The sequence below is a fragment of the Thunnus albacares genome, chromosome 3, assembly GCF_914725855.1.
Source record: "Thunnus albacares chromosome 3, fThuAlb1.1, whole genome shotgun sequence".
NCBI lineage: Eukaryota > Metazoa > Chordata > Actinopteri > Scombriformes > Scombridae > Thunnus > Thunnus albacares.
Window position 1 is genome coordinate 34,892,403 of NC_058108.1, and position 22,837 is coordinate 34,915,239.

Here is a 22,837-nt window from a genome sequence, read left to right on the forward strand (position 1 = left end):
AAGAAGCAGCTGGTCTGACGGGCAGCTGTGTGAAGCACTGGGACCGAGGGAAGCACAGTCAGGCGGCGGAGGGGAAGGCGACATATCAGCCTCTCATAAGCAGCAGAATTCGCCGATGCCGATATTTGATTTTAGAGCTTTTATCAGCCGATACCGATGACGTGCCGATAATATTGTGCATCCCTACTTTCAACCGTCAGTTTTCGTGGTAAATCCCAAAGACTAAATAATCGTCAACCTTCCAGAGAATAAGTGAAGCTAACACTCTGTGAGTTCTCTGTGCTCGTGCAGGTCCAGCTGTTCATAAACATCAGTACTCCAGCAGCCACGCGGTGACTGACATCAACCTGGACAACGTTTGTAAGAAGGGCAACACTCTGCTGTGGGACCTGGTGCAGGACGAGGACGCGGTGCGGCTTTTTTTTTAAAACGAGCTTGTGTTAATGATTAGCATCAGCCTCGATGTTCACCTGCCTGACTGTCATGAATCTGTGTGTGTGTGTTTTAGATCCACCTGTCTGAGGGTCTGATTAATGAAGCAGAGAAGCTGCTGTGTTCGCTGGTCTGTTGGTTCACCGACAGACAGATCCGAATGCGCTTCATCGAGGGTTGCCTTGACAACTTGGCTCATCACAGGTAAGTCCCGTTTCAGAGCAACGGTGGCTTTTTTTTTTTTTATGCAGGTTTCCTACCAGGAAACAGGAAATCTGCTACAAAATGAGGCAGGAAATACTGCAAACACAGCAACAAAATAACATTTCCTGAACACTTGTTAGAAGAATCTTTTCTCCTTGTTTTTTTGGGTCCTTGTGAAAAACTGTAATCCTTTTTTATTTTTTTCCACCTACCCTCAGGTCGGTTGTGGTTTCCTTGCGTCTACTACCGAAGCTTTTTGGCACTTTTCAGCAGTTTGGCTCCAGCTACGACACTCACTGGATCACCATGTAAGTTACATCATAACATCAGTAAACTCTTTGAACTTCTACATACACACCAAATTTTATTATGCAAAGGCTGAATGAAAATATCTTCACAGTCTAAAAGTAATCCATCTCAGTTCTTCAGCCTTGTTCTGATGTTGTCGTTGTTGTCGTTGGTTCTGTCAGGTGGGCTGAGAAGGAGCTGCACATGATGAAACTGTTCTTTGACAACCTGCAGCACTACATCCAGGAAGTCCGAGAACACCGGCACAAGTTTGCACTGTGAGTCTGTCGTCAACACGTTAACCTCGGTCACGTTCACGAGTCCTGCTGCACAACTACAACTAGATTAAAAGCAAGACAGTCACATGTCGTGACGTCAGCTTAGATGGTAGTTCATGAGATTTTTGTTAAACTGACAACTGACTGAAGCATCTTCAGGTGGTACTCGATAAACACCCAGTTCCTCGTGTCTATTACAAACATGCTTAAACAGTAAAACACGTCAGTTCTTGTTCACCTGATGGATTTAACCAGCTGTTTTAAAGCTATAATATGTAATTATTCAAGTTTCAAACCCAGAGAAATCTGTCATTTAATCAAAGTAACGGTTTCATTTGGTCGCCTGTCGATGGCGTCATACCTCCTCTACCAAAGAGTAAACAGGCACAAGATGCATACGGCGGCGCTGTGTTTGTCCGCTACAATGGCGTCTACCAAAGAGTAACTTACACACATACAAGATAATACATCGGCATTGTGGTTGTTCCACACAAACTGTTATAAATTGACTTTTATTCAGTTTTAAGCCACATTTTCATGATAAATTTAGGTGGTTTTTAACTATATCTATTAGCCAGAAGAAGGATTTTAGTCATTGGACGTCTGGATCTTAAGTTATCAGAGAAATAAACTGAACAAGTGTTAGCAGCAGCTCGGCTAACAGCCCCTCCAGGAAGTCCGGTGGTCACCAAACATCGTCGGAGAAATATTGATTTTTTAGGTGAAACAGCTTCATTCAGTGTTTTTACCTGTAATCTCCAGGTCTGTTTGTTCTGGAGAGGAGGAGACCTGAATGATGAACACTGGAGTAATCGTATCCCGGTGAAGCTGGTTATTTAACAACAAAGACAACAACTCCCATGATCCCTTGCTGCTTCACACCGTCATCACACTCTGTCTTTAGTTATTGTTTTGATTGAGACGCCGAGCGGCTGAAATTATATATTGTGCGTTTAAGAGTTTATCTAAAATCACATTAACCTGCAGGAAAGTTATGAATTTGATCTAAATCACATGTCTGTGCTGCTACTGACACACACGTGTGTGTGTGTGTGTGTGTGTGTGTGTGTGTGTGTGTGTGTCTGTGTGTGTGTGTGTGTGTGTGTGTGTGTGTGTGTGTGTGTGTGTTTTACAGGTACAGCCACAGTGCGGAGGTCCAGGTCCGTCTGCAGTTCCTCACCTGCGTCTTCTCCACACTGGGATCTCCGGACCACTTCAGTAAGATTCAGCTTCACTTTATTCAGCCGAGCAAACAAAACAACATTTAAAGTTTAAACTAAAACAAAACTGCTCCGTACTACTATTCAGAAAATAAGAGTTCATTTAAAAAAAAAAAAAAAAAAGGGGTGCAACGGATCACAAAACTCACGGATCGGATCAAAAGGTGACAAATAAAACTTTGCTTTCCTTTTAATCTGTAAAACTCTTAAAGCAAGGATCTTGTATCCATGGTTTTAAATGAAAACAACATTCAAGATGTCCAATGTTTAAATAAAATCTTAAAATATATAAAATATTCAAAGCTCAGTTGTTAAATTAAAGCCTTCCTCCTTTAAACGTGGTAGTAAATGAAACAGCAGCCTGTTCTCACATCATCACAACTTGATGATCACTTACAAACACACGTCTCGTCCTGCAGCTTGTTGAACGAGCCACCAAACAAACATCCACCGCTAACGTCAGTTAGCAGCTAGATGCTAATTAGCTGCTGAGCTGCAGAACATCGACCAGCGTGTAAACAAAGCTGCAGACGTCACTACAGACCCGTTAGACGCTGGTTTGCTCTTCAGAATCTCTGTTAGCGACTCGCTGCCTGTCTGTCTGTGACCTGCACTCACAGCAGTTTGTTTACTTCGTCTCCAACGGGACGTTTAATGTTGCGGTTCACGTGGGCTGAACTGTGGGCTGAACGGGTCGACTACGTTCTGTTAGACCGCTTCATACTAAACATACACACTGACCAGAGGTCCTTCCCTCGTGCTCTCATTCACTATTCACTACATAATAAACACTCTCTAGTCAGCAGCCAGTTGAGATTTTAGACACTAAATCAACATCATTTTGCAGCTTAACTGACAAAGATCCAGTGTCATAAATCCATAAAGGTTTGGTTTTATTTTGACATGAAACAACTGACACATAACACACTTTTCCATATATATTCATCAAGAAAATAAACAAACATCACACAGCTTCAAACCAACCTGAAACATGGACAAAACAAAACAAACTGTAAACAGCATATCAAGTATTTGAAGCTTGATACAAGATAATAACACTAAAAGTTAAAACAACCTTTTTGTCCTGTTGGCCTCTAATCACAACAACTGCCAATAAAGGTGCTACAGTCTCTACTTTTCTCTCTACATTGTAGTGATTTTTGAGGGAAATTTATAATGCAAAAAGATTTAAAATATAGATACTGCAACAACATATCAGAAGGTAAATATAGAGGATTATGTTGCACTTAGTCTGTGATATGAGAGAAGAAGAGATGTGTGTAATCCTGCTGTAACACCATCATAGCTGCTACTAAACCAAGTCAAACTGATGAATATTAACAACTTTTTGTGATTTCCAGTCGAAAAAAAGTCGACGCTGCTCCAAAAAAATGTGTGATGACAGTTCAGAAAGTGTTATTACACGGATAAAAACTGTCTGCGAGATGATTTTCGTACTATAGTGAACGACTGGAAAGCAAAACAGCTGCCTGGAAAAGTTTGGAAAAAACACATTGTGTTACTTGGCTCTGCAGAACAGCGATACATTTTCCTGAAGTGAATCGTATTTAACAATAGTTTGGAAACCGAACTCCCTGATGTGTGTGTGTGTCTGGTTCTCTGAGTCTTCTGGGGGGGGGGACAATGCTAATGCTAATAGACCTCATTATGCAACCTGAGCTGCCGTACTGAGAACAATGCCCCCGCTGTCTCACTGTGCAAAGAAAAGAGAGAGAGGAGAGAGAGAAAAGAAGGATAAAATATAATCCTCATTCTAATAGCATTTAACCACATTTAACCCAGTTTGACAGCAAGTTTCATCTAAATTTAACTGACCGGTTTTAAAAAAGCCTCAATTCCCTAAAACACACACACAAAAAAAAGCTGTTGGTGCTGTCAGTGTTTCCCTCATCTGCTTCATCCCAGACCAGGAAAAGTCTGGGAATTTGATCGGAAATTTTTTCTTGGAATACCGAGGAAGTTAACAAATGTGTGTAACTGTGTAGGAGAGCAGCAGGATGAGTTACCAAGCTTCATAGAAAAACATGTCTTCTTCTTCTTCTTCTTCTTTAAAAGTGCTTCATAGAGGCAGAAAAACACAGTCAGACTGCAGAAATACACAAACACACACACACACGCACAAAAGGAATTAAAAGCTAAATTAAATAAAAAAAGCTTATTTTTAAAAGAAGAGAGCGTCGGATGTTCCAGACTCTAGCAGCAGGTTTGGATTGCACTCTGGGAAACGGAGGAAGCGTCTGTGCTGTGACCTGAGAGGAGTCGTTGTTGTTGTTGCTTTCATGCTTTTAAAATACGTCTCATCTCATTTAAGGCTTTTAGGTGTAACAGAAAGTGTCGTACAGATAAATTATGCAAGTTTTTAACACATTTTTCTTTTTGAGAGATGAGTATAGAATATAAAACATCAATGAACCTTTGCAGCTATGAAATATTATAATAAATAGTCCACGTGTGACCTCACAGGAAAGGATATGATGAGAATAATTGTTATGTGTGATGAGACTCTGTGTTTGGATGTAATTGAACTCTTGTGTGTGTGTGTCTCCTCTCTCTCTCTCTCTCTCTCTCTCTCTCTCTCTCTCTCTGTCTCTCTCTGTCTCTCTGTCTCTCTGTCTCTCTCTCTGTCTCTCTCTCTCTCTCTCTCTCTCTGTCTCTCTCTCTCTCTGTCTCTCTCTCTCTCTGTCTCTCTCTCTCTCTCTGTCTCTCTCTCTCTGTCTCTCTCTCTCTCTCTGCAGGACTGAGTCTGGAGCAGGTGGACATCCTGTGGCACTGCCTGGTGGAAGACGCCGAATGCTACGACGACGCGCTGCACTGGTTCCTCAATCAGGTCCGCAGTAAAGACCAGCACGCTATGGGCATGGAGACCTACAAACATCTCTTCCTGGAGAAGGTACGGTGGTGGTGACGGTGTTGTCTCTCTCTCTCTCCTCCTCTCTGCTCTCTGGAATATCTGGGAATTTTTTGAACATTTTGTTCTTGGCAAACAGCGTCGATGCCTCGCTAACTTTTTTGCTCTGGGAATTTTTCTTTTCTGGAAAACCTACTCTGAGAATTAAGCCAGTTTGGATTTGTTAGTTGGATTGTTTAGATAATCTGATGACTCAACTTGTAGAGGCCGTTTCCAAACACTACATATTGGACGGAAATGGAAACGGAGCAGAATTCTGCGACTGTGTGACTCATTTCTTCACTCTAAACTTGTTCAGAAACTTATTTTAATGGGAAGTCGGTGTAATCCCAGTATCATAGGTTTCCCAGCTTGCATTACATTTCCAGAACAACCACCATGTTTTTTTTCCCAGTTTGGAAATAAGAAGCAAACATCAGAGAACTGTCAATCACATGTTGGACAGGCTTTTCAAAATAAAGCTCGGTCGCGGTAGCGGATGAAGAGCGAGGTGAGGCTGTGAAGTCGTTTAGGGAGGTTAAGAACATGAAGAGTTTTGATAAAGTCTCCGAGGAGTTTTTAAAGAAATGTCTGGGACTCTTACAGATAAGTCGCTTTACAGCAGAATTTAGTTTCACACGTTCATAAATTTCCTCCGCTGGATGTTTTCAGCTCAGCGGGAGTGGAAACAGTCTGACGAGCGCCACTGAAGCAGCAGCTGTGTGTTGATGTTGGTTTGTGTATGTGTGTGTGTGTGTGTGTGTGTGTGTGTGTGTGTGTGTGTGTGTGTGTGTGTGTGTGTGTGTCTCCCTCCAGATGCCTCAGCTGAAGCCAGAGACCATCAGCATGACGGGTCTCAACCTCTTCCAGCACCTGTGTAACCTGGCCCGCCTCGCCACCAGCGCCCTGGACAACGCTTCCAGCTGTGAGGTACGCAAAACTCCTCTGACTCATCATCATCATCATCCGTGTTCTGAAAACAAAAAAAAAAAAAACATGACATACCGGAGTAGACAGACAGACAGACGGACGGATGGTTAACTCTCAGTCCTGATGTGTCTCTTCCAGCTGTGTGGGATGGACCAGCTGTGGGGGATCGCTCTCAGAGCTCAGTCCGCTGACATCAGCCGTGCCGCCATCCAGTACATCAACTCCTACTACATCAACGGTCAGTTCAATTAAACATTAACCCATAAGAACCTGTTTCTACTTAAAGGAAAATTATAGGGAATATGAAACAGACCACGAGGAACACATTTCTGATTTATTTTATTTTATTTTATTTTGAAATTCTACCTTCAGTGTTAAAGATCTGTAATGTAACATATATGTCATAATGATGTTTCCCTAACTTGTTTTATATCAATTTGTTCAAGAAACGTGGTCAGAACAGGTTTCATGTCATACAGGACGTCTTATTAAATGAGTTGAAACCTTTACTAACAAAAAAACAAGCTTTTTTAAAATTAGCTAGTTCTGTCATGTGATGTCGTGGATACACAGATTCACACATTGTCACATGACTGCAGCAGGATGTTCAGTAGACGTCACTTCATGAGTTAAAATCAAGGATAATAAGCTTTATAAGGAATTTTCCAGAACATTGAAAGGTTTGGTGACTCCTGTGTGTCAACAACAGAATATTTAGTGTCGCTACAAGATCTTCAATGTAGTTTTTCATGTTTTATATCTTTAAATCACAGCTGATGTGTTAAATATGATACATATTCCAAGCTGAATGTACTTCAGTTGTTATTTAGTCATTTCTTTATATCATCTGTATCATTTTGGATGATTTTATTGATATAAAACCCCAAATACGATGAGAATAAAGCATCAAATCAAAAGAAAAACATTTTAAAGTCAAAGTGAAAACAAACCTCTAGAGATGAATCTAAATTTATACGATATGTGACTGTGGATGTAAGTATTTTTTAAAACACACAGTTACAAAGCGCTTCACACACACACATGCAAAATGGAAACAGATCAATAAAGTAGACAAACACGACACAGAGAGAAATCAACCAGAATGAAATAAAACAGGACACGTGGAGCAAGGATTCAGCAGGTCTAACCAGACAGTGGAAGATGGTTCCACAGAGTTTGGAGGGGGCGAGGTTTGTGTGGGGGGGGGTAGAAGGATGAGATTTATGGATCAGAGAGGTCGTGTAGTGGAACAAGGAGCTTAGAGACGTAGCTGGGGGGGCGAGGTCGGGATCTTGTAGTTTATTCTGGATTTTATGTGGGTCCTACGGCGAGTTCTGGTTAGAAGCGGAGCTGCTGTATGTTGGAGGCAGGTGTAGAGGGAGTTACAGTCGTCTAACCGGGAGAAAATGAATGACTGTGTGTGTGTGTGTCTTGGCGTCTCCAGCTGGTAAGACGGGTCTGGAGAAGGAGCAGGAGTTCATCAGGAAGTGTATGGAGAGTCTGCTGATGGCTTCAGCCAACCTGGAGAAAGACGCTCACTCCAGTCTGACCAGCATCGAGAGAGGGCTGCTGATGCTGAAAACACACCTGGAGGCCTTCAGACGCAGGTACACACACACACACACACACACACACACACACACACACACACACACACACTCAGATATAAATCAATACAGACGACATTTAAACACATTTCAACATTTTTTTTCTCTCTGTCTCCGTCCTCGTCAGGTTCGCCTACCACCTGCGTCAGTGGCAGATCGAGGGGACGGGCATCAGCAGCCACCTGAAGGCTCTGAGCGACAAACAGTCTCTGCCGCTCAGGATCGTCTGTCAGCCCGCCGGCCTGCCTGACAAGGTGACCGGTCCGCCTGTTAGATGAGATCAATCAAGACGTTATAGGAGATAAACTCACAAGCTTTGCAGCAACGGCTTCAGTTCGGCCTCAACTGGAAATAAATGAGACTTAATTATTCAAATAAAATAAGAAGATACAGTTTTTTATTGTCTATTTGTTGTGTTTCTGTGGGTCATGACCATAATAAACTAAAAAACATTGTAATAGCATTGTATTAAAAACTTGTATTAAAAGAAGATACTGCCACTGGAGGGCGCCAACATTTAATAAACTCTACACATCATTATCTCAGTAGAAGAAGATGAAAATAATGCTGGTTTATTATATTCTCTCAAGCTGCATTAATCAGACTGTCATTGTTAATATTGATCCATGTCATTAGAACTGATGTCTTTTTGTTGTTTTTTGTCACCAGATGACCATCGAGATGTATCCCAGCGACCAGGTAGCAGACCTGCGAGCGGAGGTGACCCACTGGTACGAGAACCTGCAGAAGGAGCAGATGAACCAGCAGGCTCAGCTGCAGGAGTTTGGCCAGAGCAGCCGGCAGCCGGGAGACTTTCCAGGTGAACACACCCGCACAACGAACTTCTCTAGATCACTTGAACGGACGGATCGGTCGATCCTTCTCGGTTTGATACAGTTTTAAAAAGCCTTTTGTGAGCCGCTGTGTCTGTGTTTCCTGCAGGTGGTTTGATGGGACCGGTCAGGATGATCTCATCTGGTCACGAACTGACCACCGACTACGACGAGAAGACGCTGCATGAGTTGGGCTTCAAAGACATGCAGGTGACCGCTGGGTTTCTTTCCATATGTCTGTTTCCAAGCTAACAGTCAGTTAACTAAAGAACAACCAACAGGAAGTTAGAGGACAGTTGGGTCAGATACAGAGATTTGAATAAAAGCTTGATACATTTTTTTATTGATTATAAATCATGTAACACATTGTGCAAAAACTGTTACTGCTCGTCTGCTGAAGGCGGTTTTACTTCAGTTGATGACAGGATGAAGTAATGTTTGTATAACTATTAGCCTCAGATGAACTAACACGCTAATGTTATTAGCATGGTCACTACTAACATGCTGAACATCATGCTAAACATGTGCTGAAGGTTCCCTGCAGAGATTTCTTGCAAAAAATACTTAAGTCTACTTTCTTTGTTTTACACCAAAACAAAGTTTGAGGCCTAACAAATATCTTGAATGCATCGTTATCAAACATTTCCAAAGACGATTCTTTAACCCTCTCATGCATGAATTATTAAATCACAGAGTAAAAAAAAAATATATTGTTTATTTTTACTCCATGCATCAACGGAGTAAAAAGTGATTTATGGAAATCAATATAGGCAAAATATATTATTTTATGACTAATAGCAAACGGTGTGAATACACATATGAACATTAAATAACAACAACAACAATAGAGAAGATATTTGAGGCCCAGTAGACCCTTTGATTCATGACGTCCACTGGAGCAGACAGATACAAGAAAAATATTATTAAAAACTTGATGAAAGTATTTCAAACATCTTATTTAGTTGAAAAATAGACTTTCTCTGAGAATAAAAGTATTTAACAGATATTCCTGAGCTACTCGGTGCATTTCCTCCTCCCTCCGCCATGTTGAATTTATGATTCAATATCACAAAATCACAGAGAGTCAGAAATGATACTCAGATGGATTTGTAGACTGTAAACTTTGGGGGTTCAACACCTGCTAGTTGGGACATGATGCTACAACGTAAATGGTTCAAGATGGCTTCCAATCATCCGTCTGCTGTAGTGGACGCCATGCATGAAAGGGTTAAATATATTTAAACCTGCGTTATTCAGATCCACTCTTACATCGGCTGTATTTGTATATCGTTGGTACCTTGCTATATGTCTTTCATAGAAATGCATTCAGTTCAAAGTAGCTTTGACTGATGAACACTGAGTCTGAAATGTCTTAAAATGGTCATTAAACAGAGAATAAACCCTTTTAATTCCATTTTTAGACATTTTTAAAAGTCACACTGTAGCTTCTAATTGGGAAAAAATGTACAGCAGAGATGATTAATCGCTGAGTCACGTGTGTCCGTTTGATCCCAGATGGTGTTTGTGTCTCTGGGAGCTCCGCGGAGGGAGAGGAAGGGGGAGGGCGTCCAGCTGCCGGCGTCCTGCCTGCCGCCTCCCCAGAAGGAGCACATCCCCATGCTGCTGCTCCTCCAGGAGCCGCACCTCACCACGCTGTTCGACCTGCTGGAGATGCTGGCCTGCTTCAAACCGCCCAGCCCCAACACCGAGAAGGTCCACGACAGTCCCGAGGTCGGTGTGAGTGACGGAGGAACGTAACATAACACACCTCAAGTATTTACTCCTTATAATGAGAAGAATTAACGATGTGTTTGTTTGTGTATTCAGAGCACGCGCTGTGAGGAGCTTCACCTCCACGCTGAGAATCTGTCTCGTCGGGTTTGGGAGCTGCTGATGCTTCTTCCTACGTGTCCCAAGATGCTTCAGGCCTTCCAGAACATCTCGGACGACGCGGTCAGTCGCCACCAGCAGCTTTCACGACTTCACTGCACCAACATTCAACAATCATACAGATAGTAGAAGAAGAAACATGAAGATGAATTTTCTCATGATGTGTTTTGACCTCTGAATAACTGAACTTGTGTGTGTGTGTGTGTGTCTATGTGTGTGTGTGTGTGTGCGTGTGCGTGTGTGTGTGTGTGTGTGTGTGTGTGTGTGTGTGTGTGTGTAGAACGGGGAGGGTCTGTGCTGGAAGGAGCTGCTGAGGATTAAAAGTCCTCACAAGCTGCTTTACGCTCTGGAGATCATCGAGGCTCTGGGCAAACCCAACCGACGCATCCACAGAGAGTCCACCGTAAGAGACACAAACCACCACCTTAAACACTCCGTCTACGTTAATATAAAACTCCTGGTTTTGGAGTTTTGTTTAACACATGAAGGCAGAATAAGCAGGAAAGAAACATAAAAGAAGAATCTTTCATAAACTGAAATGACTCAGTTACTGTAATACATTTTTATAACAAAACAATCTATTTTAAGCACATTCTCAGATATAAATATGTGTTAATGAACAACATCAACACAAACCTATAAAAACACAACAATATAAAAAGTTTTTATCAAGTCAGTCATTGATATTTAATGTTGGTGTCAGTTAGACATAAATACAACCACAACACATGGACTTGTTTACTAGACTTAAAGCTATAATATGTAATTATTCCACATTAAAATGTCTAAAAACAACTAGACCTATGTTATATATGTTGTTGAGTTGTGTACTTACATTATCTCAAATGTTTCCAACAAGTTTCAATACCTCCTCTACCAAAGAGTAAACAGGCACAAGATAATACGGCGGCGCTGTGTTTGTCCGCTACAATGGCGTCTACCAAAGAGTAACTTACACACATACAAGATAATACATCGGTGTTGTGGTTGTTCCACACAAACTGTTATAAATTGACTTTTATTCAGTTTTAAGACACATTTTCATGATAAATTTAGGTCGTTTTTAACTATATCTTTTAGCCGGAAGAAGGATTTTAGTCATTGGACGTCTGGATCTTAAGTTATCAGAGAAATAAACTGGACAAACGTTAGCAGCAGCTCGGCTAACAGCCCCTCCAGGAAGTCTGGTGGTCACCGAACATCGCCAGAGAAACACTGATTTATTTTTTTTTAGGTGAAACAGCTTCATTCAGTGTTTTTACCTGTAATCTCTGGGTCTGTTTGTTCTGGAGACTGATGAACACTGGAGTAATCCTATCCCGGTGAAGCTGGTTATTTAACAACGAAGACAACAACTCCCATGATCCCTTGCTGCTTCACACCGTCATCACACTCCGTCTTTTGTTATTGTTTTGATTGAGACGCCTAGCGGCTGAAATTACATATTGTACATATAAACACTTATTTTTTGGCATTTTTGCCTTTTTATTTGAGAGTCAGTGTATCGAGGCAGGAAACAAGGGAAGAGAGAAGTGTCTGATATGCAACTAACGTCCCGAACCGAATCGAACTGTGGACGTTGTATTTATATGGTACGCCTTAACCCTTTCAGCCACCCGTCCTGTGTGTGTATCTTACTGTGTGTGTGTGTGTGTGTGTGTGTTTGCAGGGCAGCTACAGCGATCTGTATCCAGACTCAGACGACTCCAGTGAGGATCAGATAGAAAACAGCAAGAACACCTGGAGCTGCAAGGTACAAACACACCAGTGACACCACAGTCCAAACAAACAGCAAACACACGGTTTCCTTCTCTCACTTCTCACCGTCTTTCAAATTCAAATTATTATCAAAGTAAAAATGAAGATAAAAATATCACACAAACAGAACCAGTCCAGATCTGAGCTTTAACAACAGAGCAGTCAGTTTAAAGCTTTCTCTTTCTCTCTCAGTTCGTGTCGTCTGGAGGCCTCCAGCTGCTCCTGGAGATCTTCAACTCAGGCATCCTGGAGCCCAAAGACCAGGAGTCCTGGACTGTGGTGAGAGAGTTTAGGTCTTACTGAGTGAAATAGACTGAAGAGCATCGTTTTGAACAGAACAATAAGTAAAAACAGCCTCAGTGAGCGTCTGGTGTTGATCCTCTGCAGTGGCTGCTGGACTGTCTGGCCTGCCTGCTGAAGCTGATCTGCCAGTTCGCGGTGGACCCCGCAGACCTGGACCTGGCCTACCACGACGTCTTCTCCTGGTCCGGCCTCGCAGACAACCAGCGCAAACGGGCGTGGCCGGGCAAATCCCGCAAGTCTACGGTGGATCACGGGAAAGGCCTGCACATCCCTCGACTGACAGAGGTACGTTAAAACGCTCCGCCCGGTCGGTAACGGGTACCAGCTTTGCATTCTGGGACGTCATCATCAGCTGATCTGTCTGTTGGGTCCGCAGGTCTTCCTCAGCCTCGTCCAAGGTACCAACCTGATCCAACGTTTGATCAACGTGGCGTACACCTACGACAACCTCGCACACAGGTGATGAAATACAGCAAACAACAACAATAATAATAATAATAATAGTGAATATATCGAGTATTATTAAACACTTTCTTCTTCTTCTGCAGAGTTCTCAAGGCTCAGTCTGACCACAGGTCTCGACATGAAGGTGAGGATTTATAGAACTTGTCTTTAATCTTTATATATTTCAACATAAATGATAAAAGTATGAAAGGAAGAAGGAAATCAAAGCATGCAGAAGGGATTTAGACTCTGTCTCCTCCCCACAAAACAAATCAAACTAAAATCAAACCGGATGCAGGAAAAGAAAACAATCCTGATGTTAGAAGTTCTGTTTTGTTTCCCCGTCAGTGACTCATTACTCCATGTGGCTGCTGGTGAGCTGGGCTCACTGCTCCTCCACCGTGAAGTCCAGTCTGGCCGACAGCGACCACCTCCACGACTGGCTGAAGAAGCTCACCCTGCTGGTGCCGGAGGTGAGTGTCCGAGACCCAGCAGTAAAACTCTTTAGTCACTTATTTACAACTTCATTTCAAATTAAATTATTTTTTCCAAAATACAAAAATAGAAAAAACTAGAAGAAAGTAATTTCATAAACTAGAGTCTTTTAACTCAACTTGATGTCGACTAAACAAACAGCTCAACAGACCTGATAAATGACACATAAACTATTAACTCTACAACACAACTGAACCTTAATCTCAACAAAGATTTAAATCAAGAAACTATTTACAACCAAAACTATCTATCAAAAGCAAGAAAAATAAACTTAAAGCCCTAAAGTAATTAAAGTTAACTGGATCCTGAGAGGCACGCTGCGGTTGGTCTCTTCCACTTCCTGCCTGCTGCAGTATAAGCGGCCATCTTTACCGGTGGTCGGACTCTTTCAGCCAGAGAGAGGACTCGCCGGATCCATGACACAAAAGACAAATCAGGATTTAACACAAGCAAGAAATATTAAAGACAAGATGTTGTGCACTCAAATCAGCAAACAAACTGTCAATAATAAACATATAATAATATGAAAACAAAAGACTTTGTGATTATAAAAACAGAAAACTACTAACACTGGCTCACATGTGGTGAGCAGGTCCAAACATCCACAGGTCCTTCACGAGTCCAGGATTATCCATAAAAGAATGAAATCTTCTTCCCTTTCATGACAAATTATCTTAAAGTGTTAAAGTGTTTGTTCACTCTAATCGTGTGGAGTAATATAGATCTTCTTTTAACTCAGCTTTTGATTTGTTGTTTTTTGTTTGTTTTCTGATGTGTACATTTATATAAATTGATGACAATTATTCAATACTGAGGCCAGAATCATGTATATAAATTATTAATCTTTGCTTAAACTTTCACTTTTCTATTGACAGAAAAACGTCTGTCTCTTAATAACATAACCTGACGACATGGGAGCGCTTGATTTGATGCACCACAGAGCAGCTGATGAGTGTTTCAGTCTGAACTCTGGACTGAGACGTCTTTATATCAGCATGTTTGTCTGTTAGCAGCAGTTGAATCATCAAGTGTAACAGAAGTCTTGAGTTTATGTTCATATCCAGCTGATCTTAACTGGTATGAACACCACAGAAGAAGAGCACAGTAAATGAAATAAAAACAGGCGGCGTGTAAGCTAAACAGCTGTTGTTCAGAGCGAAGACGTCAGCTGTAGGTGTAGATGACGTTTACATCAGTTTGATGCCTGACAGTCGTTGTTGTTGTTGTTGTTGTTGTTTTTCAGCCGGCGGTGAGACACGAGGCGTGTAACGGCCTCTACAAGCTCTCTCTGTCGGGTTTGGAGGGAGGAGAATCCATCAACAGATCCTTCCTGCTGCTCGCCGCCTCGACGCTGCTCAAGTTCCTGCCTGACGCTCAGGCCCTCAAACCTCTGAGGGTACGTCACACACACACACACACACACACACACACACACACACACACACAGGAAACTCTACTGCAAGCTACACTCTGTGTCAGAAGTCCTCCGGGACGATGATCTGACTCAATTTGAGCTTTGCTACAGTGAATCCGGTCTGTTTCTGTGAGACGTCGTCCCTCTGATGGGATCGACGCCGGAGAGACTGAGACACTCTGTGGATCATAGTGATGAATATACAGAGAATAATCTGCAGCTCCTCTCGGCTTTACGGAGCTTTATAGTGAGTTTCAGCTCATTGTTTATCTGTCCGGCTGCAACTTTACTGTTCTGGTTCACTCTCAGCAGCTCTCATTGCTTTATAATAACAATAATAATAATAATAATAGAGGTACAAACAATCAAGCAAGCAACAAAAAAAGATATTTTAAAATATTAAAAGAAAGGAGAAAGATAAATACAATAAACAATAAAACAACTACAGTGATAAGAAGAGGTAAAGAGGATAAAAAGAGGATAAAACATCAGATTTTCTGTTCCCGAGTGAAGTTCAGCAGCTCTGAGCTCCGACTAAACGAAACATCTGTCCAGCTGCGGTCACATCACCTCGTTCTCTGCCAGTATATCATCAACACTACGGGCTGTGACGTCATGTACGGAAGCATTTTAACGCCAAAACTACAAGATTAAATCAGAACAGATACTTTCTTCCTCTCTTATTGCATTAATCAGCTGAAGATCTTTATACAACATGGACATCAATCAAATGGTGACTGCAATCTTTGTTCTAGCGTTTAATGGTCTCCTTTTCTTTTCTGCAATGCATTGTGGGCTAAAAGTGCATCAACAGCACACTAAGAAAATCATAATATGTTTGATTTTATGTTATTTTGTCACATTTCTTGTGTAAATGCAGTACAGACTTAAAACAAGCTCAGAATTAAACATATATTATGGGACTGGGACACGACCCTGATGACATCACTACTCCGCCATGTTTGGTTTGGAGTTGAGGGGTCATGTGACGTTCAGCAGCTCCAACATTTACCTGCTGGACGAGCTTTCATGTTCTGATTAGACACGAACGCACAGATTTTTAAATCAGTTTGAGGAGAATTAAAACACAAAACTTCTGTAAAACATCATAAATACACAATTATATCTTTATTAAGTACGGAAGATCAGAGCGGCTGTCGTTTTATTTTATCAGCAGGGGATTTGTTTTATTTAGATAACAACATCAGGTGATATGTCAGTGATTTGTTTTTTTAGCTAAATTGCTAGCTTTGGCTAATCGATACTGATACAGTTCATTTATTTGAATTAGGAGAATAAAAATAATAAATACTGGTTTGTTGCATCTTTTATCAAACTCTGACGTTTTTAATTGTAAAACTTGTATTTGCAGGTGGAGGATTATGAAGAGGAGCCTCTGTTAAGAACCGGCTGTAAGGAATACTTCTGGCTTCTCTGTAAACTCATCGACAACATCCACGTTAAAGACGCCAGCCAGGTGGGAACCTTTGGAGCGCAGCACGAATGATCATGTTGATTAGATTATTTTGTTTGTCAAGTGTTTGCTGTGATGTGTTATTGAACGGTTGCTAGTATTGGTCTGTTTGAACTCACAGAAGGTCTCTCCCTCTCTGTCGCTGGCTGGCTCGATGCAGACCACCCTGCTGGACCTGGACGCTCTCGCCAGACACCTCGCCGACTGCATCAGGAGGTCAGACGGTCACGACAGTCTTGTTATACAATAATGATTTGAATCTGATGATCACAGCATGTTAGAACGATCGATATATTGGTCGATGTCACCTAATATCTGTGCACGAGGTTGTCCGTCCTCACAGGAAGATCTTTTCAATTATTCATACTGAACTATTTTTTCAACTAATTGTTTGGTTCTCAAAATGACAGAAAATTGTGAAAAACGCCACGTCACAGTTTCCCCGAGCTTGAGATGATATTTTAAAGTTGCTCGTTTTGTGTGACCAACAGTCCAAAACTCAACTCAAACGTACACCAGATAAACACCGATTGCTGTCGTTTTGCTTCTTAAAATAGAAAGAAAACCCATTTAGTTCATTTTTGTGTATCAGCGCCCGCGTTCATCAAATAATTTGTAAACTACTAAGTGTCATCAACACTTAGTCAGACTGACGCTACATTTATAAACTGAAAGAGTCCGTGAACGTCCGCATCAGCAGCAGAGTGAGACGTCTGTCCTCTCTCCTGCTCCCTGCTGTAAACACACGGAGCTGTTAGTGAGCAGCTGCTCTCAGATGGTTGGGGGGTTGCTCCGATAGCTGCAGCCTCGCCGTCACACACACACTCTCTCTCTCTCTCTCTCGACTGCACTCCACCACACACGCTACGCACTGAGCTATTCCTTAACGGAGCTAAACTACTTGTATAATTCATTTTAGTTTAGAATGCTGATACTTAGGCCCAGCGGGGGGTCAACTCAGGCCTGACGGGGGTCACAATACACAGGCGTAAACCCTGAAAAACACCTGCTGACAGCTGTTCTATGATGATTTCTGGTCGCTCAGAACGGCTTCACTCAAAGGCGACCATGACAGAGAGAGAGAAGGGGGGACGAGACACGATATTGTTTAAATACGGGGATAACAGCACATATTTTAATAATAATGACGGCGGCGACACTACATGGGTAACCAGGAGAACTAGCATACAGAGCCAGCTAGCATACATCCATCCATTGTTTGGGACGGGGAGCAAACCAAACCGAGGAAAGTCGTGTACCGAACGGTTTGTGACGAATACACGAACCGTTACAGCCCTAATAGGAAATGAACTGACTTCCATTGAGCTGAAGAAGATGTTGTTGATGGTGGAAGTTCACCATCGACACACTGTGACCTCAGCGTTTCTCTCTTCTAGCCGTGAGATCCTGGACCAGCAGGACGGGACCATCGAGGACGACGGGCTGACGGGCCTCCTGCGTCTCGCCACCAGTGTCCTCAAACACAAACCTCCCTTCAAGTTCTCCCGCGAGGGGCAGGAGTTCCTGCGGGACGTCCACAACCTCCTCTTCCTCCTCCCCAGCCTGGCCGACCGCGCTCAGCCCAAGTGCAAGTCCCACGCCGCCCGGGCCGCCGCCTACGACCTGCTGGTGGAGACGGTGAAGGGCTCGGTGGAGAACTACCGGCTGCTCCACAACTGGGTGATGTCACAGCACATGCAAGGTGAGGAACGCCTTCAGTTTGTCGTTTTACTGCAGAAAAAGTAACTATTTGTTGATTGTTGGCCGTTGGGGGGCAGAAAACGTGCACATTAACCACCACCGTACCACCCGCCCGATGAATGTAAGTCTAACTCTTCTCTGCAAGCTACACTCTGTGTCAGAAGTCCTCCGGGACGATGATCTGACTCAATTTGAGCTTTGCTACAGTGAATCCGGTCTGTTTCTGTGACGTTATCCCTCCGGTGGGATTAATGCTGGACAGACCGGGACAACACTACACACTACAGAGACTGAATCTGGTGGATCACAGCCCACCACTGAAGTGACTTATCCAATCACAACTAGTCCAAAGTTCCAGTTTGCAAGAAAACCTTGTACATCACGTAAACTAAAACTAGCATAATTAGCATGACCAGCAGTAACAGCCAATAAAAAAAACAGAAAACTCATCTTAGCGAAGAAGGAATATACATGTAACTACGTTCAGAGTATTTACAATTCGATGGACGCACACAACAGTCAAAACTAAAGGCAGTTACACCCGTCTTAGAGCTTGATTAGCTTCAATTTTTGAACACTGAAAGCGAACAGCAGTCTTAACGAGCTACACAGTGGAGGCGGAACAGACCACTTTGGGGAGGAGGGGAGGGCAGAATAGTCCATGTGGTGCTGGCCTTTTTTACAGCTGCACACTACAGAGACTAAACCATTAAGTACTTGTGCTTACAGACGTGTTTTAAGGTGGTTTTCCCACAAAAAAAAGTTCAATTAACCAGTTAAAAAAATCTTAAAATCACATCTCCTTCTTCTACACTAAAATAAAATGCAGAATCTATGACGACGCAAATATTTTTCCTTTCAAAAGTTAAACTTCTTGGACACTAAGATGTCTCCTCCTTCACTGTAAAGTCTCAGTGAATGATGTAGGTTGAATGCTGGACCCCGATTGGCTCCAAACTAGCTGTGATGTCACAAATCCTGCTCGTAGGTGAACGTCTTAAACTGAGATTTAAGGTGAACTCAGAGAAACTTTCCTCCTTCAGCAGATGAATTAATGATGAGCTGAAAGAGAGCTGCAGAGTTGGTGGTAATTCTCTCTGGGTCGTTTTATTTTGAAAATATTGATTGATGCTTCCTGAAAATACCCCCGGTCTGCAGAAAGAAGCTGAACATTAAAACCTTCCTCCTGCCTGATATACATTTGTTCCCTCCAGCCTCTCACGCTCCGTACAAGTGGGACTACTGGCCTCACGACGACGTCCGGGCCGAGTGTCGCTTCGTGGGTCTGACTAACCTGGGAGCCACCTGCTACCTGGCCTCCACCATCCAGCAGCTCTACATGATCCCCGAGGCCCGCCAGGCCGTCTTCACCGCCAAGGTCGGTACCTGAGAGACAGACTTTAGATCAGATCCTTCACTTTCACAATAGAGCGTAAGATTCTCATCCTGTGTGTGTGTGTGTGTGTGTGTGTGTGTGTGTGTGTGTGTGTGTGTGTGTGTGTGTGTGTGTGTGTGTGCAGTACGCTGAGGATATCAAACACAAGACCACGCTGCTGGAGCTGCAGAAGATGTTCACGTATCTCATGGTGAGTTTTACTGCAACACTTCTAACTTTATATTCTTATAACAAGGCTGCAGAGAGATTAATAAATACGTCATCGTCTTGTAGATTAATGAAAACAGCCTGATGTTAAACATCTGCATTGTAAAACATTTGTTTGTCTGCAGATGTGTGAATGTTTGCTCTGGATTTTAGTATTTATTTATTTATTATTTGACTGTGAAGCACTTTGTGACTGGAGTCTGTGAAAGGTGTTAAATAAGAAGACAAAAGGGAATAAAATGAGATTAAATGTTAACAGTAAAGGCACCGTTTTGATTCTGCATCTGTCCAGAAAGTAATTGTTGTCAGTTAAATATAAAAGGTTACTAGTGTGTGATTTATATCCTGCAAACACACAACTGTTGTCGTCTTCTGTGGTCGTTTTCTCCTCCTCCTCCTCCTCCTCCTCCTCCTCCTCCTCTGTCTGTGCGTCCGTCCGTCTCTTCAGGAGAGCGAGAGGAAAGCGTACAACCCGCGTCCGTTCTGTAAAACCTACACTATGGACAAACAGCCTCTCAACACCGGCGAGCAGAAGGACATGACGGAGTTCTTCACCGACCTCATCACTAAGATAGAGGAGATGTCTCAAGAGCTGGTAAACACACACATCTTTACACCATCTAGACCAGTAACAACGACTCCTCCGGTATAAAGACCAGAGTGTAAAATAGAAACAAGTCGATTTATCTACCTGGACGAGTTACAGAAAGGTTTAAACATCTGGATTTAGAATAATGTGTGAATGTTTTTGTTTTCTAAATCTTTCTGCTGGCGGTTTAATTTCAGACTTTGAAGGAATTAAAAGTCTTGACAATAAAATAAAAATAAAAATTTGGTTGGAGTTGATCATCATGTAGCACAAAACTCAACTTCTAACACATGTAGACGTTTACAAGAAGCAGCCAAACCAGTTAAAACGAGGAAAGTATAAAGGTTGATGAAGAGGATCAATATAAATACCAGTTCATCATAGAAGTTAGAATAAAAATGTGACCAAACGTTGATAGAAAACACGTCTGAATTCTGTTTTTTCTGTCAGAAAAACACAGTGAAGACTCTGTTTGGAGGCGTCATCACCAACAACGTCGTCTCTCTGGTGAGTTTTAGGAGATTAATCAGCTTTAATGTCACAAATACGTCACTTTGAAATACAGAATTATCTAAAAAAAAAATTGGAAATGTTTTTTTAACACGTTTTAATAGTTGTTATTAATGATATTTAACAAAATGTATCATTATAATCAGTGATCAATAATAATGACTCAGTTCTTGTATAATTTCAAGTATAATTGTTTTTTATTAACTTCATACTAAATCCTCACATGTCTGTTTTGTTGGCTGCGTACTTCAGGATACAGTATTTATAGTAGTTTGATAAGCTGGAGTTAAACTGGAGTTAAACTGGAGTTAAACTGGAGTTAAACTGGTGTTTTCCGTCCTGCAGGATTGTGACCACGTCAGTCAGACTGCGGAGGAGTTTTACACCGTCAGATGTCAAGTCGCAGATATGAAGAACATCTACGTGAGTTTCAAAACACAAAAAATCTAGTACAGATGTAGAAAACTTCACATTTATCACAGCTCATAATCACAATATTCTGCTATAAACATGCTGCTGTTCTGTGTGATCAGGAATCTCTGGACGAGGTGACCATCAAGGACACTCTGGAGGGAGACAACATGTACACCTGCTCCCAGTGCGGCAAGAAGGTCCGCGCAGAGAAAAGGTCGGTTCAACACACTCAGAACACGGAGCAGGTTTATTAACAGCTGCATGTTACGAGCAGATCACACGACTCTTCTTCACTACATCATGTTTTCACTATCAGTGTGTCGCCCTCATACACAGATAATTGATTCATCATGTGACCGACGAATCACTTTATACACCATCAGTGTTTCCTCTGTATTCATTCATTCACTCCGCTGCTAAAATGTCAGGCGATCATTAATATCAACGAGCTACTAATGAGAGTCATCCTCCTTCTCTTCGTTCTTTAAAGGACGCCTACGTGAAACGTACAAGAGCAGCGTCGCTCCGTTAAGACGGCGTGTGTGTGTGTGTGTGTGTGTGTGTGGTTGCACGAGCAGCAGAAACATGACGTGAACGCGAGCGGAGCAGAGGAAAAGTTTAGCAGTAAAGTTGCGTTAACTTGACCAGGCTCACTTAAGGTGGACTGACTTTTAAGGTGGACCAGTAATTCTCATTTTTAGTGTCAATCTCAGGCGCTCTTTAACAGAGAAATGTCTGATGAGTCTGTCTTGAGTATTTCATATAGCCCCCCCGCCCCCCCACTGTACCATGTATAAAACATAACAACACCTTCGTCAAAATATCATTACTCTAAGTTGATACAAAATCCACCATAAATCCAGAATATATTACCAAATATACTCTTTCATCAAGTCAAGTCAGTTTTATTTGTACAGCTTTACAGTCTGTACAGAAATACAACATCTTCTGTCATTAAACCCTTAATTCAAACAAGGAAAAACTCCCCAAAAAAACCCTTTAATGGGGCAAAAAAATGGAAGAAACCTGAGGAAGAGCAACAGAGGAGGATCCCTCTACCAGGATGGACGTACAGAATACAGGATGAACAGGATAACAAAATTATTACAGATTTATAATATATATAAATATATGAAGAATGTGATGAAGAGGACGGCGAGCAGCTCCAGGTGTAGACACCAGATAGAGAGAGACAGAAGGAGAAAGACGTCATTCAGAGGTCAGAGGTCAGACTGAACTCCTGCAGGATGAGGAACCAGATCTGAAACTCCAGGAAATGACAGCGACAGTCAGAGGAAGCAGAGCCAGGTCCAGCAGACAGATGCTGCTGCAGTAAGAGATGACAGGAGGAGAAACTAGAGGGGGGGTGGGGGGGACACACAGCTCGGACATTAATGTGCTTGTTGAACAAATAGAGAGATGCAGCGGTTATCAGAACAGCTGCAATAATCAATAATCTCGTCAGCAGGACAACATTTAGTTAATTATTTGAGACAGGAAGTAAAAAAAAAGTTCATTTTTTTCAATTGAAGCAACATTTTA

The 22,837-nt window shown here is 42.2% G+C and overlaps 2 protein-coding genes across 4 annotated transcripts in view; one reads left to right on the plus strand and one right to left on the minus strand.

Moving 5' to 3' along the window:
* ifngr1 (interferon gamma receptor 1) overlaps positions 1-22,837 on the minus strand; it is a 467,767-nt gene that overhangs the window by 195,936 nt on the left and 248,994 nt on the right. The window lies entirely within an intron of this gene.
* usp34 (ubiquitin specific peptidase 34) overlaps positions 1-22,837 on the plus strand; it is a 79,077-nt gene that overhangs the window by 37,649 nt on the left and 18,591 nt on the right. Inside the window, exons 16-46 of one of the 3 annotated variants that reach the window (XM_044341627.1) lie at positions 292-410; positions 509-636; positions 855-944; positions 1,107-1,202; positions 2,338-2,420; positions 5,179-5,333; positions 6,147-6,260; positions 6,399-6,498; positions 7,705-7,867; positions 7,995-8,121; positions 8,537-8,687; positions 8,810-8,910; positions 10,216-10,431; positions 10,528-10,653; positions 10,871-10,993; positions 12,260-12,343; positions 12,541-12,627; positions 12,736-12,936; positions 13,028-13,110; positions 13,200-13,240; positions 13,444-13,568; positions 14,834-14,986; positions 16,377-16,481; positions 16,600-16,694; positions 17,876-18,180; positions 19,394-19,557; positions 19,700-19,765; positions 20,231-20,377; positions 20,822-20,878; positions 21,227-21,304; positions 21,415-21,509. In XM_044341627.1, coding sequence (XP_044197562.1) covers positions 292-410; positions 509-636; positions 855-944; positions 1,107-1,202; positions 2,338-2,420; positions 5,179-5,333; positions 6,147-6,260; positions 6,399-6,498; positions 7,705-7,867; positions 7,995-8,121; positions 8,537-8,687; positions 8,810-8,910; positions 10,216-10,431; positions 10,528-10,653; positions 10,871-10,993; positions 12,260-12,343; positions 12,541-12,627; positions 12,736-12,936; positions 13,028-13,110; positions 13,200-13,240; positions 13,444-13,568; positions 14,834-14,986; positions 16,377-16,481; positions 16,600-16,694; positions 17,876-18,180; positions 19,394-19,557; positions 19,700-19,765; positions 20,231-20,377; positions 20,822-20,878; positions 21,227-21,304; positions 21,415-21,509 — 3,778 coding nt within the window. The remainder of the gene's footprint in view (positions 1-291; positions 411-508; positions 637-854; positions 945-1,106; positions 1,203-2,337; positions 2,421-5,178; positions 5,334-6,146; positions 6,261-6,398; positions 6,499-7,704; positions 7,868-7,994; positions 8,122-8,536; positions 8,688-8,809; positions 8,911-10,215; positions 10,432-10,527; positions 10,654-10,870; positions 10,994-12,259; positions 12,344-12,540; positions 12,628-12,735; positions 12,937-13,027; positions 13,111-13,199; positions 13,241-13,443; positions 13,569-14,833; positions 14,987-16,376; positions 16,482-16,599; positions 16,695-17,875; positions 18,181-19,393; positions 19,558-19,699; positions 19,766-20,230; positions 20,378-20,821; positions 20,879-21,226; positions 21,305-21,414; positions 21,510-22,837) is intronic. The other 2 variants (XM_044341635.1, XM_044341646.1) reach the window with 2 other exon arrangements.